The sequence below is a fragment of the Manacus vitellinus genome, unplaced genomic scaffold, assembly GCF_001715985.3.
Source record: "Manacus vitellinus isolate BGI_N305 unplaced genomic scaffold, ASM171598v3 scaffold_24_pilon, whole genome shotgun sequence".
Classification (NCBI taxonomy): domain Eukaryota; kingdom Metazoa; phylum Chordata; class Aves; order Passeriformes; family Pipridae; genus Manacus; species Manacus vitellinus.
In genome coordinates, this window is record NW_021939798.1 from 4,065,887 (window position 1) to 4,078,166 (window position 12,280).

The 12,280-nt window shown below is 45.2% G+C and overlaps 2 protein-coding genes across 4 annotated transcripts in view; one reads left to right on the forward strand and one right to left on the reverse strand.

Moving 5' to 3' along the window:
• Positions 1-4,222: 4,222 nt before the first annotated feature.
• On the reverse strand, positions 4,223-12,261 carry HEXD (hexosaminidase D). 3 transcript variants are annotated; one of them, XM_029959981.1, is made up of 12 exons: positions 12,178-12,261; positions 11,931-12,040; positions 11,727-11,814; positions 10,636-10,800; positions 9,420-9,603; positions 8,694-8,765; positions 7,776-7,971; positions 7,044-7,126; positions 6,164-6,242; positions 5,985-6,086; positions 5,386-5,475; positions 4,223-4,544 (listed from the first exon to the last, which is right to left on the reverse strand). In XM_029959981.1, exons 3-12 carry the CDS (start codon positions 11,730-11,732, stop codon positions 4,376-4,378), a joined length of 1,146 nt encoding a protein of 381 aa, XP_029815841.1. In that variant the 5' UTR covers positions 11,733-11,814; positions 11,931-12,040; positions 12,178-12,261; the 3' UTR covers positions 4,223-4,375. The 3 variants fall into 3 exon arrangements, 2 of the variants coding, with proteins under 2 accessions (XP_029815841.1, XP_017928791.2); XM_018073302.2 differs by lacking the exons at positions 11,727-11,814; positions 11,931-12,040; positions 12,178-12,261 and having other exon boundaries at positions 10,636-11,148; XR_001920751.2 differs by lacking the exons at positions 11,727-11,814; positions 11,931-12,040; positions 12,178-12,261 and having other exon boundaries at positions 4,437-4,544; positions 6,977-7,126; positions 10,636-11,148.
• The window catches only part of OGFOD3 (2-oxoglutarate and iron dependent oxygenase domain containing 3), a 35,271-nt gene continuing 34,721 nt past the window's right edge, over positions 11,731-12,280 (forward strand). Inside the window, exons 1-2 of the mRNA XM_029960067.1 lie at positions 11,731-11,863; positions 11,937-12,120. Coding sequence (XP_029815927.1) covers positions 11,731-11,863; positions 11,937-12,120 — 317 coding nt within the window. The remainder of the gene's footprint in view (positions 11,864-11,936; positions 12,121-12,280) is intronic.

The following is a 12,280-nucleotide window of genomic DNA, read 5'->3' on the forward strand; positions in this document are numbered from 1 at the left end:
GCCATACTGCAAATTGTAATTTACTGTTCATAATTCAGACCACNTAAGTCAACATATTCTGTCTAGAAGTAAAACTCCATCGTGTCTACATCAATACATCAGTACAAGAACAAAATTGTAAAGAACTGAAAGCTCCTTCAAATATGCTTGTACTGAAGTTCCCTAGGTTTTATTTAGGAATCTTATGGTCTTAAGACCTGAATTAGAAAATACTTACACAGTAACTTCTAGGAAATGTAACAGGGTACAAGGTAACTGTTGTCTGCTTTTGGTTGGCCAGCAGCAAATGTCTTCTGGCAGCAGTTCCTTTAGGACTTCAGAGCCTGTGTTTGTGTTTCAAGTTGCTCTACCTCTACAGAGACAAGGCTCTGAAAAGCTTTCAGCAGAAGCCCTGTCCTGTTGTGTGTTCCACAGACCTGGAGCTGAGCACCTGCTGCTCTGACCACACCCAGGTCGTACCAGGATTTGCCTTCCAGCTGCTCAGCCCTGGGATGTGGCTGGGAGGCAAAGGCTCAGTGCTGGCAGTGTGAAGGTAATCTCCCTGCAACAGGGAGATGTTTCCTTTAAATAGGAAAAGACCCTTGTAATCACATCAGGTACCAAGGCAGACCTCTGCCAGTACATGTTTGTAAAGTCCTCTGAGTCGGTGGCATAATCATGTGGTTTTCAGTCCCTACCCCACATCACTGCAGCTGGGAAGGTGCTGTGTATGAATGTGGGGAAAATCAGGCAATTAGCTGAATTTGGCCTTTATTCTGAAGCACAGCTGTAGGCTGAGCATAGTTATCAAACCTGTTTAAATGTTGCAGGGTGTAACACCTTGGAGAGTTCCTCATTTAAATCCATTGTGGTCTATACCCCAAGTGGTGCTGGTTTTAGAGAGAGGAGAATGACATCGGGGATTTGGAGAACTCTTTTTTTCCCCACACTGTAAAGTGAGAATGATGAGTGTTCTCAGGACTTCCAGTAAGAAATACTGAAAAACCCTAGAGTATTTAATGGTACAATGTAGGCACAGCCTGTGGTAACTGCTGCTCTGTGTCAAGGACATGCAGAGGCCATTTGTGGTGTGCACTGCACTTACATTCTGAGCCCATGGAGTGGACCATGGATAAAACAGGAAAAACTACCTGCATTCAGTCATAGCTATACTGGGTTTCTTTTGTATTCCCATGAGAGCTGACATTCCATGGAAGATGTAAACCATGCTGTAGTTTTCCAGTTAATAATCAGCTTTTGAAAGGTACGTCTGCTGGTGTGACCCTGCCCTGCATCCTGTGTCCTGCTTCTGCTGAGCTCTTGTGCATCCAGCTTGCTGTGCATTCCTGGTGTCAGTCATGGATGTCCTTATGGACTATGCAATGTCTCACACAAACACTGAAACAATGTAAGGAAAACTGAGAATCCTCAGAAAGGGGAATGACCTATAATAAGGTACAACATGGCTTAAAGTACATCCTGTGGAGTAAGTTGCCTTTTGGGTTGATGTCCAGTGATCACCTCTTTGAAGGTGCTGTGTGGTGTCCCCCTCAGCCCTCAGTGGTGGCAGGAGAGGGATGGAGCTGCCATGCACTGTGTGTCTGAGAGGAGTGTTTTGACTCCTCAGCCTCTCAGAGCAGCTGAGCCATTCCCTCTAGTGCCATTTCCATTTGGCATTGGGCAACTGCCACTGTACAAACAAGTACAGCTCCAATGGGAACCTGAATTCCATAGTCTGAGCTAAAGGGAAGCACTGAGGGAATTGTCTCTTACTGTGGGTTCTGCCTGGTGTATTTGGGCACTGCTGTCTGATACACTTGGGAGCTTCTTGTTTCTCTTGGTCCACGTTTGCTTCCTGTCCTCAAAAACTTTCTCTTTTGTAGCTGGAAGACATCACCATGTTATCATGTTTTGCAGTAACTGTGTGTGTGTAAATTTAACTTGCAAATGGCCTTAAACATGGGTTTGGTTCTGCAGTGTCTGTGCATCCTCAGTGATGTGGTGCAGCTTGGACTGTTGAGGACAGCAGGTGCTAACTCAGGACAGGTGCTGTTCTTCCCTCTTTGGACTAGTCCTGTCTCATCCTCCTCTTTTGCCACTTCTTACCATTTTGCCAGAGGCTTTTTTGGATGGTTTTCCTCACTCCTCCTGGGCCCAGCAGTTTGAAAGGCCCAGTAAATGTAGCCTTAGGTGGGCCTGGTGTGAAGTGGCTTGGACTCAAAGAATGATGTGAAAGACTAGTTTTGTTAGGAAATTAGGTACTCCTGGGACAGTATTACAGGAGATGTAGTTGTCATTTTTGCATATCAGGCCATCTACTGACTTGTGCCTGGACAGCTGTACTTTATAAGACTTAGAAATTATTTAAAACCAGAGCTTAGGTTAGACCTAGCACCCTGCCCCATAAACCCAACCCTTTCTGTCATGTCCTTTACCACAACTGTGCTGTAGTGACAAAAGCCAGAGTGCATGGAGTGCAAGCTGTACAGAGGAGAACACTGCTTTAGGTAAGGTATAATCCAATACTGGGATATTTCACAGTGAAGTAGCGTCAATTGTGCAAGAAAATCTAAGTATTTAAACTGTCTAGTTGATATCTGACTCTTGAGCTGTATTTATGAAGTTACAGATACCAAAAACTCAGCTGGCTTAATAGTAAATAAAGAGTGCTAGTCCTGACACTGTCATAGATTGCTGAGAGGCAAAAATCCTTCTTGAAACTGTTTAGAAATTGCCTTTTTTTTTACTGTAAAATTGCGAGTAGAATTGCAGCAAGGCCTTGTTATACTGTCTTTTTTTAAAAAAAAAAGTCCATTGATAAAATCAACTTTGATAACTTGTTTTGCATCACTGTAGTATTTTGTATTGTTTTTAATTAAAATTACTAAAATATTAATGGCTGTCTAAATTACTACTTGACACGGACCTGCTGGAGGAGTTAATGGGGATCCAACTCTCCCCTGGTGAATATATTTCCATCTTCCCTCCTTTAAACCAAACCAACATGCCACACACACAAAAAAGAAGCACATTTCCACAGACATTTTGAGTATCAAAGGATTTATTCAAGGAAAATAAGTTAAGATCTTGTTTAGTTCAAGGCATGTAACTTTTGTAATTAAGGTCTGCATAGCAATTGCTTGTTTTTAGAATAAAATCTGCACGTGGACCTAATCACTGAGGCTCTCATTGAGAAAGTTAAAGTTTGTCTTATGCTGTACTTGTACTTTCTGAATCTAGAGATTGTTCCAAGAAAATTTCAATACCTGTGCTTCTAAAAAAAAAAATTAAAGGAATAAGTGAAGCACAAGTAAATATTTTGAATATTCATGGTGATGTATTTAACTACCAGACTTGTGAATTATTTCCACTGTGGTGTTTATGTTATTGCTCCAGTTACATCCACAAAATATATTGCCACACAATATGAAAAGTTTGATATTAAAGCAGAATAAACCAGCATTTTCCCCTCATATTTACTAACTTCAAGTCATGCCTCAAACTGGGACAAACCTGCAGTTTCAGGTTTTACAGAGCTCAACAGGTGCCTTAGAGAGTGGGATGGTGCTTTTCTGTGGGAATGAGACTGAGCTGAGGTTAACTGATGCTTTGGCAGCCAGTGAAGCAGCCCAGTGTTTGTTTGGCAGTTTTCCCTCCAAGTCCAAGGGTCACTATTCCTGGAGCTCCCTCTGGCTCTGGCCTGGGATGGCACCTGTCCCCTCTGCTGTGACCTGTCAGCACCTGACAGGGCCTTGCTCAGACCTCTGCAAAAGGCTGGATGTTAATCCCTGACCTCAGGCTAAAATCAAAGCAGGATTTAAGCCCCATGCTTTTATGTCTTTCAAAGACTGAAAAAATCCAACCCCAAATCTGGAACTGCTCCCTGCTGTGGAAGGACTGGTGATGGAATGGCAGGACACAGCACAGCTGACACGTGGAGGAGTGGCAGGACAGAACAAAGGGACCTAAAGCATGGTGTAAGTATCCTAAATATTTCTTTTTATAAAAATTGCAAAGGGTGGACATGTTGGGCACTGACTGGAGTAGAACTTGTAGAACTTTTCCAGGTATTGTTAAGTAAGAAACTCTATTGCTACAAATACTGAATGTGGAAGAAACTGGGTTTTTCTCCAGAGTTGTGACTCCTGCATTCTGTTATGCAAGGGCAGCAAACCTGACTTACAGGGCAGGTGAATTAAGGCTCAGTGTGTGTTAAGACAGGAAGATTAAAATAGACTTGAAGTCTATTACACCAGTAAATTCCTTCTTGCCCTCAGGTCACTGTTGTTTAATCACAGTTCAGCTCTCCAGATGACAAACTCCAGCTCAATGACTAGTGGCTGATTTCCACTAGCCATGTTTTCCCATGGAATGAGACAGACTAATTGAAGTGCCCCTAATTTTGTGCTTTTATTGCTTCATCTAAATCATCCACCACTTGCTGCAGCTTCTGTAGGCTGGGGTGGACGTTCTCCTCCATCCACTCCTCTATAGCACACTGGTGGAAAACTTGCTCCATGGCTGCTTGGAGGTCTTGCACCACAGCATTCCACTTGGAGAGGAGACTGAGCAGAAAGGAGAAGGGAGGAACAATGACATTTGCAGGTGAGCTCTGCCTCAGGGGAGGGCTGGCTTACTGGCCTTAGGAAGGGAGTGCTGTCCTTAAAATGACTTAACAGGAAAAGAAGCATCTATTACAAGAGCCCAAAGGACTTGATTTTGTTCAGATGGCAAAAGGTTGATGCTGTTTCTGTTTAAGTACCAATAATCCTGGCACTTTTCTCATGCAATGACTTTTAAAGTACTGAGATGTGAGCTCAGAAAACCACTATACACATTTTAAGTGTAACTGAAACCTGCTCTGAGACTTGTTGGGAATTTAATTCTGGGTTTTATCAGAAAGAGTAGATGCTCTTTATTCACCTTATCACAGCAAAAAAAAAAAATCAGCATGAACTGGCAAAATGTGTAGGACAAGTTCAGAACAGCACATGGTGACAGGGAGCTGGGAAAAGGGTCTGGATTTATTCCAATCCCTGTCTGGAAGCTGGTCCATGGTGAAATCCTACACCAAGGCCAACAAGTGCAGTGAGGTGCACAGGAGTAGAAAAGGGAGAGGTTTTTGGAGACCAGTTTTGTACTTGTATTCAAAGAACTTATTCAACAGAAGGCAGGCAAACATAAAACTAGAATCATAGAATGGTTTGAGTTGGAAGGGAACTTTGATCATCTAAATCCAACCCCAACATTTTCTGTTTAAACCCATATTATGAATACTTGATATTGTTTGATTCCCACTGATGCCTCTGAGATAATTACAGAAGGAGGCAAGGATTCAAAACTTGTAATTGAGTGCCCAAAATATGACAGACTATTTCCCATGTGATGCAAAACAAGAGGTGTTACCTGACTGCATCTGGCTGGAAGAGGTGCATTATTATAGGATGAATAATCTTCCTTTTCCTGTGGTAGGGGCTGAACCAGCCTGTGACATACCTGAAAATGGATGTTAATAGGAGCAGAGTTTGAAAAGAGCAGTGACATCTGTGTTTGTAGGATGACAGAGAGGTAATAAGACTATAGACTTTAGCAGAGATAATGCTTAAGGAGTAAGTTTATTTAAGTCTGTATATCTTTGGAACTAGCTTGTAAAAGACTGTTCTTGGCAGATGATAAAAACTGATCATCTGCTGCAGTTTAAGTTTCATTTCGAGCTCCTTTTTTTGTAACTCCACCATTCAAAAATTTCGTTTTAACTTTAAATAGCAGTAAAATGTAACTCAGGAAAGAACCAGATGCTTGAAATAAGGCAGCACATAGTATTTAGGAATTCTGCTGAAATATTTTAAATTTTCAGCTAAATATTATGTTCTGCTGAGGTGCCAATGATGCCTGAAGTGCAGAGCTGGATGTTTAAATCACTTTGCTGGAATTGTGCCCCACTTGGAGGTGATGCAGCTCCAACACTGAGGCAGCCAGCAGGGAATCAACATAAACCTCATTACCTGTTCCTTTCCAGAAGTTCATCCACTGATGACTTGAGGTAGAAGCTCACTTGTGTCACAAGGGTGAGGATGTTGCTCCCAGGAAAGGTGCCCAGACTTGTGCTGGACAAAGAGGATCCATTAGTTTCTGAACTTACCACGCAACGAGAAGCACCCGAATTCTCCAGCTGGGATTTTACCTCATGTAAGTATCAATCTCCAGGTTAGGCATTCCCAGGAGCTTTTCCACATTTTCTTTAACCTTTTCAGAGTAGCCACCTGGCAGAAGACAGTGGCAATAAGCAAAAGGAGCCTAAGGAACCAAAATAGTCATACAAGAGGGTTTTTCTGGAGTACTCTGCACTGGCTCAGCAGTTCTTCCTGGATGGAGATTTTGTAAAAGGTACAATGAGAATAGAAGAAGGAAAAAACACTTGTGGGTGGGAAGTGGAGCACATGGTCTTTCACAGAGTTTTCTGGTAAAGCACTTCCCAGCTCTGAGCCTCCCATTCAGGATGCTGAATATTTGTAGTGCCTGAGTTAAAAATCAGTAACCTGTGGGGCTTTATTTTGAAAATAAGAAATGCAGCAAGACAAAAAAAAAACCCCTTTCTGTTGACAACTGCCTGTAAAGAAACCAGAACTACAGGAAGTATTTTACCTGGCAGTGTCCTTCCTACATCCATTTTAAGAAAATTGATTAGTCAATGCAACTTTTATACTTAAGTAAGATCTAAATCTAAACTAAATGAATCTAATTTATATGTCAGTATTGTTTCAAATCAGTTTAAAAAGCAATTCAGCTTCTTCAATTTATTTTTTAGTATAAACATGAAGTTTTTCATCATTTGTGGGTTAGAACATAATAAATGATGAGTATCCAATGGCTATTTTTAAATACTTAGGCCAAGAGGCTTCTCTCCTGCCATACTGCAAATTGTAATTTACTGTTCATAATTCAGACCACGAGCAGATAGTCAAACCACCTCAAAATATAATAAGCCTGTGCCAACCTTAGGGCAAGGGCAGTTCCCTCTTGTGCAAGGCATTAGCTGAGAGAGAATAAAGTTGTCATTGTACCATTCTTTAGTGCCTGCAGACACACAGCCAGGGATGGAATTGCCACTGGGAGAAGCTCACACAAAACAGAGAAGTGATCATACCTAGGTAAAAAAAAATCCATTAATTAGACAGTTTACTGGCAGAACATACTAAATAAATGGGAAGTTTTAATATTTCAATCATTAAAATTAAAGAGCTTTAGAAACATCAGTTTCTGTCTCAGAGAAGGGACCTTCTATCCCTGAAAAACAAAGTATTTCTGTCTTACTAATAAGAACAGATAAAAATGAAATTACTTTCTCAAGGCAAATCAGAGAGAGAAATTGGAATTCAGCTCTCTGGTATTCCCTTAGACCTCCTGACTTGCATAAAAACCTTTTAGTCCTTCTTTATATGAACAAGTTCTTCTCTCTTATGCAACTTCATTCTGTTTTGAGTTCACATCAGACATTCAGATGCATTCACCATGCATGAACTGTGTTCTCAATAAGCAGTTTAGGTGGCACAAAGTACATTCAAGCTTTCAAACCCAATCTGCTGGTGGTGGTGTCTCCAAAACAACTGCTCCTGCTGGTTAAGTGCTGTACCACCTGAGTGGATCTCTGAGGCTCAGCAGTGACTGGCAGGAAGGATTGCAGGGTTGCAGAGTTCCCTTCCAGCTCCCCAGCCTCCCTGTGCCTCTTAGGGAGTTCTGGGGTGGAAGTTTGCCTCCGTGTTATCCCTGGAACCATTTCAAAGGCTGTTCCTCACCTCTGCCAGCCAGTCAGGGCGATACCTTCAAGGACATCAGGGGGGGTCCTGCTGGCCACTTCCAGCCACTCCAGGTGGTTCTTCAGGTGGTGCCCAATAAGTGTGAGGGACTGATTCACTCCTGTGGCTCCTTTAAAGGCACTTGCAAACCACACCTTGGAGAAGCCACATCTCTGATACTTCTCTACGAGCTGCACTGCAATGAGACACAGAGGGACACTCACAGCATGAGCCTTCTCCATTTTCAGCCCTGGCTGAAATGCTGAGGAGGAACCAAGGTCCAGTTCCAACAGGTTGATGAGGTCCTAAGGATGGGACATCAGACACCTTCTCTGAGGAGCCTTTTTGGTGGCTGCCCTCCTGTTTTCATGTGCCCAGTGAACTGTATTGCATTCCCTTGGATTGTTACAGTGCTAAAAGAACCCTGGGCATGTAACAAGCCTGCCCAACATCTGACAGCTGATTCTTTTTCCAACAAAGAAACATTTTCATGCGTGTTAAATGCCTGACTGGAGTTTCCCTTTGAATTCTGCAGATGTCTGAAGCCTTGAAGCTTCTTTTGCAGAGCTGCTCAATACAGGGCTATTGGCTCCCACTGGTTTCAGTGTGAGGTGAGTTGATGTAACAGTGCTTGTGAAAAACCTCTCAATGCCCCATCAGTGTTGAAAAGAATTAAGCAGCAGACAATGCAAGTCCTTCATAGGAGAAACATAAATAGTAAAAGAAAATTAGTAATAGCAACTCTTATGTGAAATCAAATGAGCTGTGTTTATGCCATTAAAGCAACAAAAAGGAATTTAAATAAAAATAGAATTGCTTGGTGTCCAACTAAGGTATGTTTTAGTGACACAGTCTTGCTTTGGCTATTTTGCTTAAACAGCTCTTTGCTTCTACACAGCTCAGCAGAGAAGCACAAACCTTTGCCCTCCACATCCAGGTCGGCTGCATAGTCCCAGATCATGGGCTGCACCAGCTGTGGGACCCCGGAGTCTGGAAGGAACAGAGCTCTCCTAAGTAATGGAAAACAGCCAGGTAAAAGTGAGAACTAAGTACAGATTATTGGTGCAGTAGCACGTGTAAGGTAGCTCTGAAAATGCTGGAACTCCATCTGTGCTCAGACTACTCAAATTTTAGCAGTGGTTTCATATTTTTCAACAGACAAGACTCATGATGTCAAGGTCTTGGAGCTACCCCACAATTCAGTGTCTGAGTCCTCATGGTGGGCACCCTGATCACAGAGGTGTTCACAGGGCTGCAGCTTCTCTGTGTGTTTGCACCACTGGGACCAGGTGCTGCACAGAGCAACAACAAACATTAGAAGGTGGTGAGAGGCACAGAGATTTAGACTTGGACCACAGGCTGTTTTATTTGAATGTGTTGAGAAAGTAGAATTGATGGCAACCACTGCAGGATGAGCATTTTGTTTAAGTGTATGTGTTCAGACTGGCCCACAGTCACACAGAAAGTCTGTGACAGCCAAGGACTGAGTTTCTATTCTCTGGTCAAACATATATATATATATATATATATATCTCAACTCTTCTTGTTTTCATTATTTTCAGTGCCAGCAGATCTGTTTTAACTAGCTGTATAAACCTTTTGGTATGACACAAAACATGCCTCAGCCCATCCCTGGTCACACACCTGCCAGTGTTTCCTCACTCATCCCCCTGAGCATGTCGTCCCACACGATGGGAGTCACCCTGGGGTAAGATGAGGCCACACAACTGGCAACTGCCTTTATGTGGGCCAAGCACAGCTTCTCTGGGGTGTTGTCTGGCTGCTGCAGCCACTGCTTTGACTCCTCTCCTTCCCCGAGGTAGTAGACCTGAAACATCAGGCAAAGAATCCTGACTGCTTATACAGAAAAAGAAAATGAGTTTGACACAGTATCATTAAGTCATACAATATTCCAAACCTTTTGCCTAGATGGGACACCCTGAGGGACATATTCGAAAGCACCTCTCAGTGCTGAAGACACTGCAAGCATTTCTATCAGTCTGCAGGAGACTGTGGCCATGACTACGTGTGATCATAAGGGAATTTTCCTATAGAAACTAAAATATTTAAATGCTGTATTTGCCTTTGGAAGGTTTGTTCTTAGGAGCAGCTCTCACCACATTTATTACCTTTAAATCTGGCAATACATCAGGTCCTGAGTTATATAAAACGAGGTTCCTGTCTCAGGGAAGGAGATCATCTGTATGAGTCTAAAAGCAACTTGGGGGCATGTCCAAGTGCAGCCCCCCATACTTGGTCCATGCAGAGAGTGGATTCAGGCCTGTTAAGCTGGATATGCATTTAAACCCTTTGTTGGTTTAGAGCAGGTTTTACCCACAACACATTTATTCTACGTAAATAGCATTTTGCTTTATAAAAATCCCAAGACAAAAAAACCCCCCATTTCCCACCACAAAAAGGCTTATTTTGAGTAACTTGGCCAGAATGACGAGACAATATCTTACATAAAACTCATATCATTTGTAATGAACAGCTCCAATGGATAATCTCACTTTAATCTCACTTTAAATACTCATTTGACCTAAACCCAAGTGCTGAGTTAGATTTAAGAAGCTGCTTTCAATACTTTGATATTGCACTCAGACCAATAGAAATGACATCCTGTGCTTCTGGAATTATTTAGTGTCAAAAAGACTTTACACTGGCCTGAGTTGTGTTTTCTGTCCCCAAAATCCCACCCAAACTGAAATGCAGAGTCACAGAATCACAGAATATTCTGAGTTGGAAGGGGCCCATGAGGATCATCGAGTCCAGCTCTTAAGTGAATGGCCCATACGGGGTCTCAGCCCTTACCATCCTCCTCAAAGGAAAAACATTCCAGGCTCAAGAGAAGTCCCACCTCATCACATCCGATGTGGAACCATTCCAGGCCCTCGTGCAGGGCCATGACCTGGTCAATCATGGCCTTGACCAGCACCAGAGACTCCTCCTTGTGCGGGTTCAGGGCGTTGGGCAGCGCCGGCACCTCCCGCAGATGAGCGAACTCCCTGTGCTTCAGCACAAACTGCAAGGGAAAGGAGAGCCTGGGGAGCAGCCACAGAACGAGGGCACAGCAGTGTTCCCTGGCACCAGGGCTCTGAGAGCAGGTCCTGCTAAAACTGGGTGTGCCTGTGAATGAACACCAGGGACAGGCTGGGGGGACACGGCTGTGCCCCATGGTGCTGGGGGGGTCTCTGGGTGAAGGAAATGGTGCAGTGTGACCCTGATGCCAAACCCTGCAGCTGGCACAGCTGGATAATGGGAACATCAGGATTTACATCAGAAATTTCCCAACACAGAATCACATCATAGCTGGAAGGGACCACAGTGGGTCATCTGGTCCTACCTCCCTACTCAAGCAGGGTCATCCCAGAGCACACAGCACAGGATTGTGTCCAGATGGTTTTTTAATATCTCCAGTGAGGGAGACTCCACACCCTCTCTGGTCAATCTGTTCAGTGCTGGGTCACTGCACAAGGAAGAAGTTCTTCCCCATGTTCAGGTGCAGCTTCCTGGGCATTGTTTCCTGCCCATTCCTCTTGTCCCATTGTTGGGCCCCCCCGAGCAGAGCCCGGTCCATGCTCTGCCCCCTCCCTGCAGACCCTGACACACACTGGGGAGGTCCCCTCTCAGTGTCTCCTCTGGAGGCTGAACAGCCCCAGCTCCCTCAGCTTTCCCTTGTCACAGACATGCTCCATCCCTTCAGCATCTCTGCAGCCTCCCCTGGACCTGCTCCAGCTGCTCCGTGTCTCTCTTATCCCGAGGATCCCAGCACTGGACACAGCACTGCCGATGTGCCTCCCAGGGCTGAGCAGAGGGGGCAGGATCACTCCCTGACCTGCTGGCAATGCTCCCTAACGCACCCCAGGATCCCACTGTCCTCCTTTCCCCCCAGGCAGTGCCGGCTCAGCACAACCCCCCTGCTCCCCATCCCAGCCCTGCCCCGCTCACCTCCATGTGCCCGAAGCTCTGCACCAGCGGCACCACGTCCAGGCCCTGCGCCCGCGCCCGGCTCAGCACAGCCCGGAGCTCCGCGGGGCTGGGGAGAGACACGTCAGTGCCCCAGGGCACCGGGGGGTACCGGGCAGGTGGTACCTGTGGGTACCTGGCAGTGCCCGCGGCTGTGTGGCAGTACCTGTGGGTACGGGGCTGTACCTGTAGGCGTGCGGTGCCCGCAGCGGCTCCAGCGGCCCCGTATACGGGAAGGTGTCCTCATATTCCAGCAGCAGCCCGGTGGCACCGAGGGCACGGAACAGCGGCAGCACCTGCGGGAGGGAGGGGACGGGGGGGAGCGGCCGGGCCGGGATGAGTCCTGTTGTCCCCCTCCCCTCCTCACCTGTGCCAAGTATGTTCCCCACCTGCCCCAGGTACACCCCTTACCTGCGCCAGGCATATTCATCACCTGTGCCTGGTAAATCCGGCCCCTGCCCCGGGTCCCTCCCTCACCTGTTCCAGGTACGGCGCGCGGGGCGCGGCGCCCTTCAGGTCCAGGTGCACCAGGCGCC

Bases quoted from the DNA above. Each gene is read 5' to 3' on its own strand.
- HEXD (XM_018073302.2), bottom strand. From the start codon at position 11,043: ATGTTCCCATTATCCAGCTGTGCCAGCTGCAGGGTTTGGCATCAGGGT. The intron at 8,766-9,419 runs GTGTGTGACCAG...TGTTCCTTCCAG, and splicing joins GAGTGAGGAAACACTGGCAG to ACTCCGGGGTCCCACAGCTG. The intron at 4,545-5,385 runs GTAACACCTCTT...CTTTCTGCTCAG, and splicing joins TTCCAGCCAGATGCAGTCAG to TCTCCTCTCCAAGTGGAATG.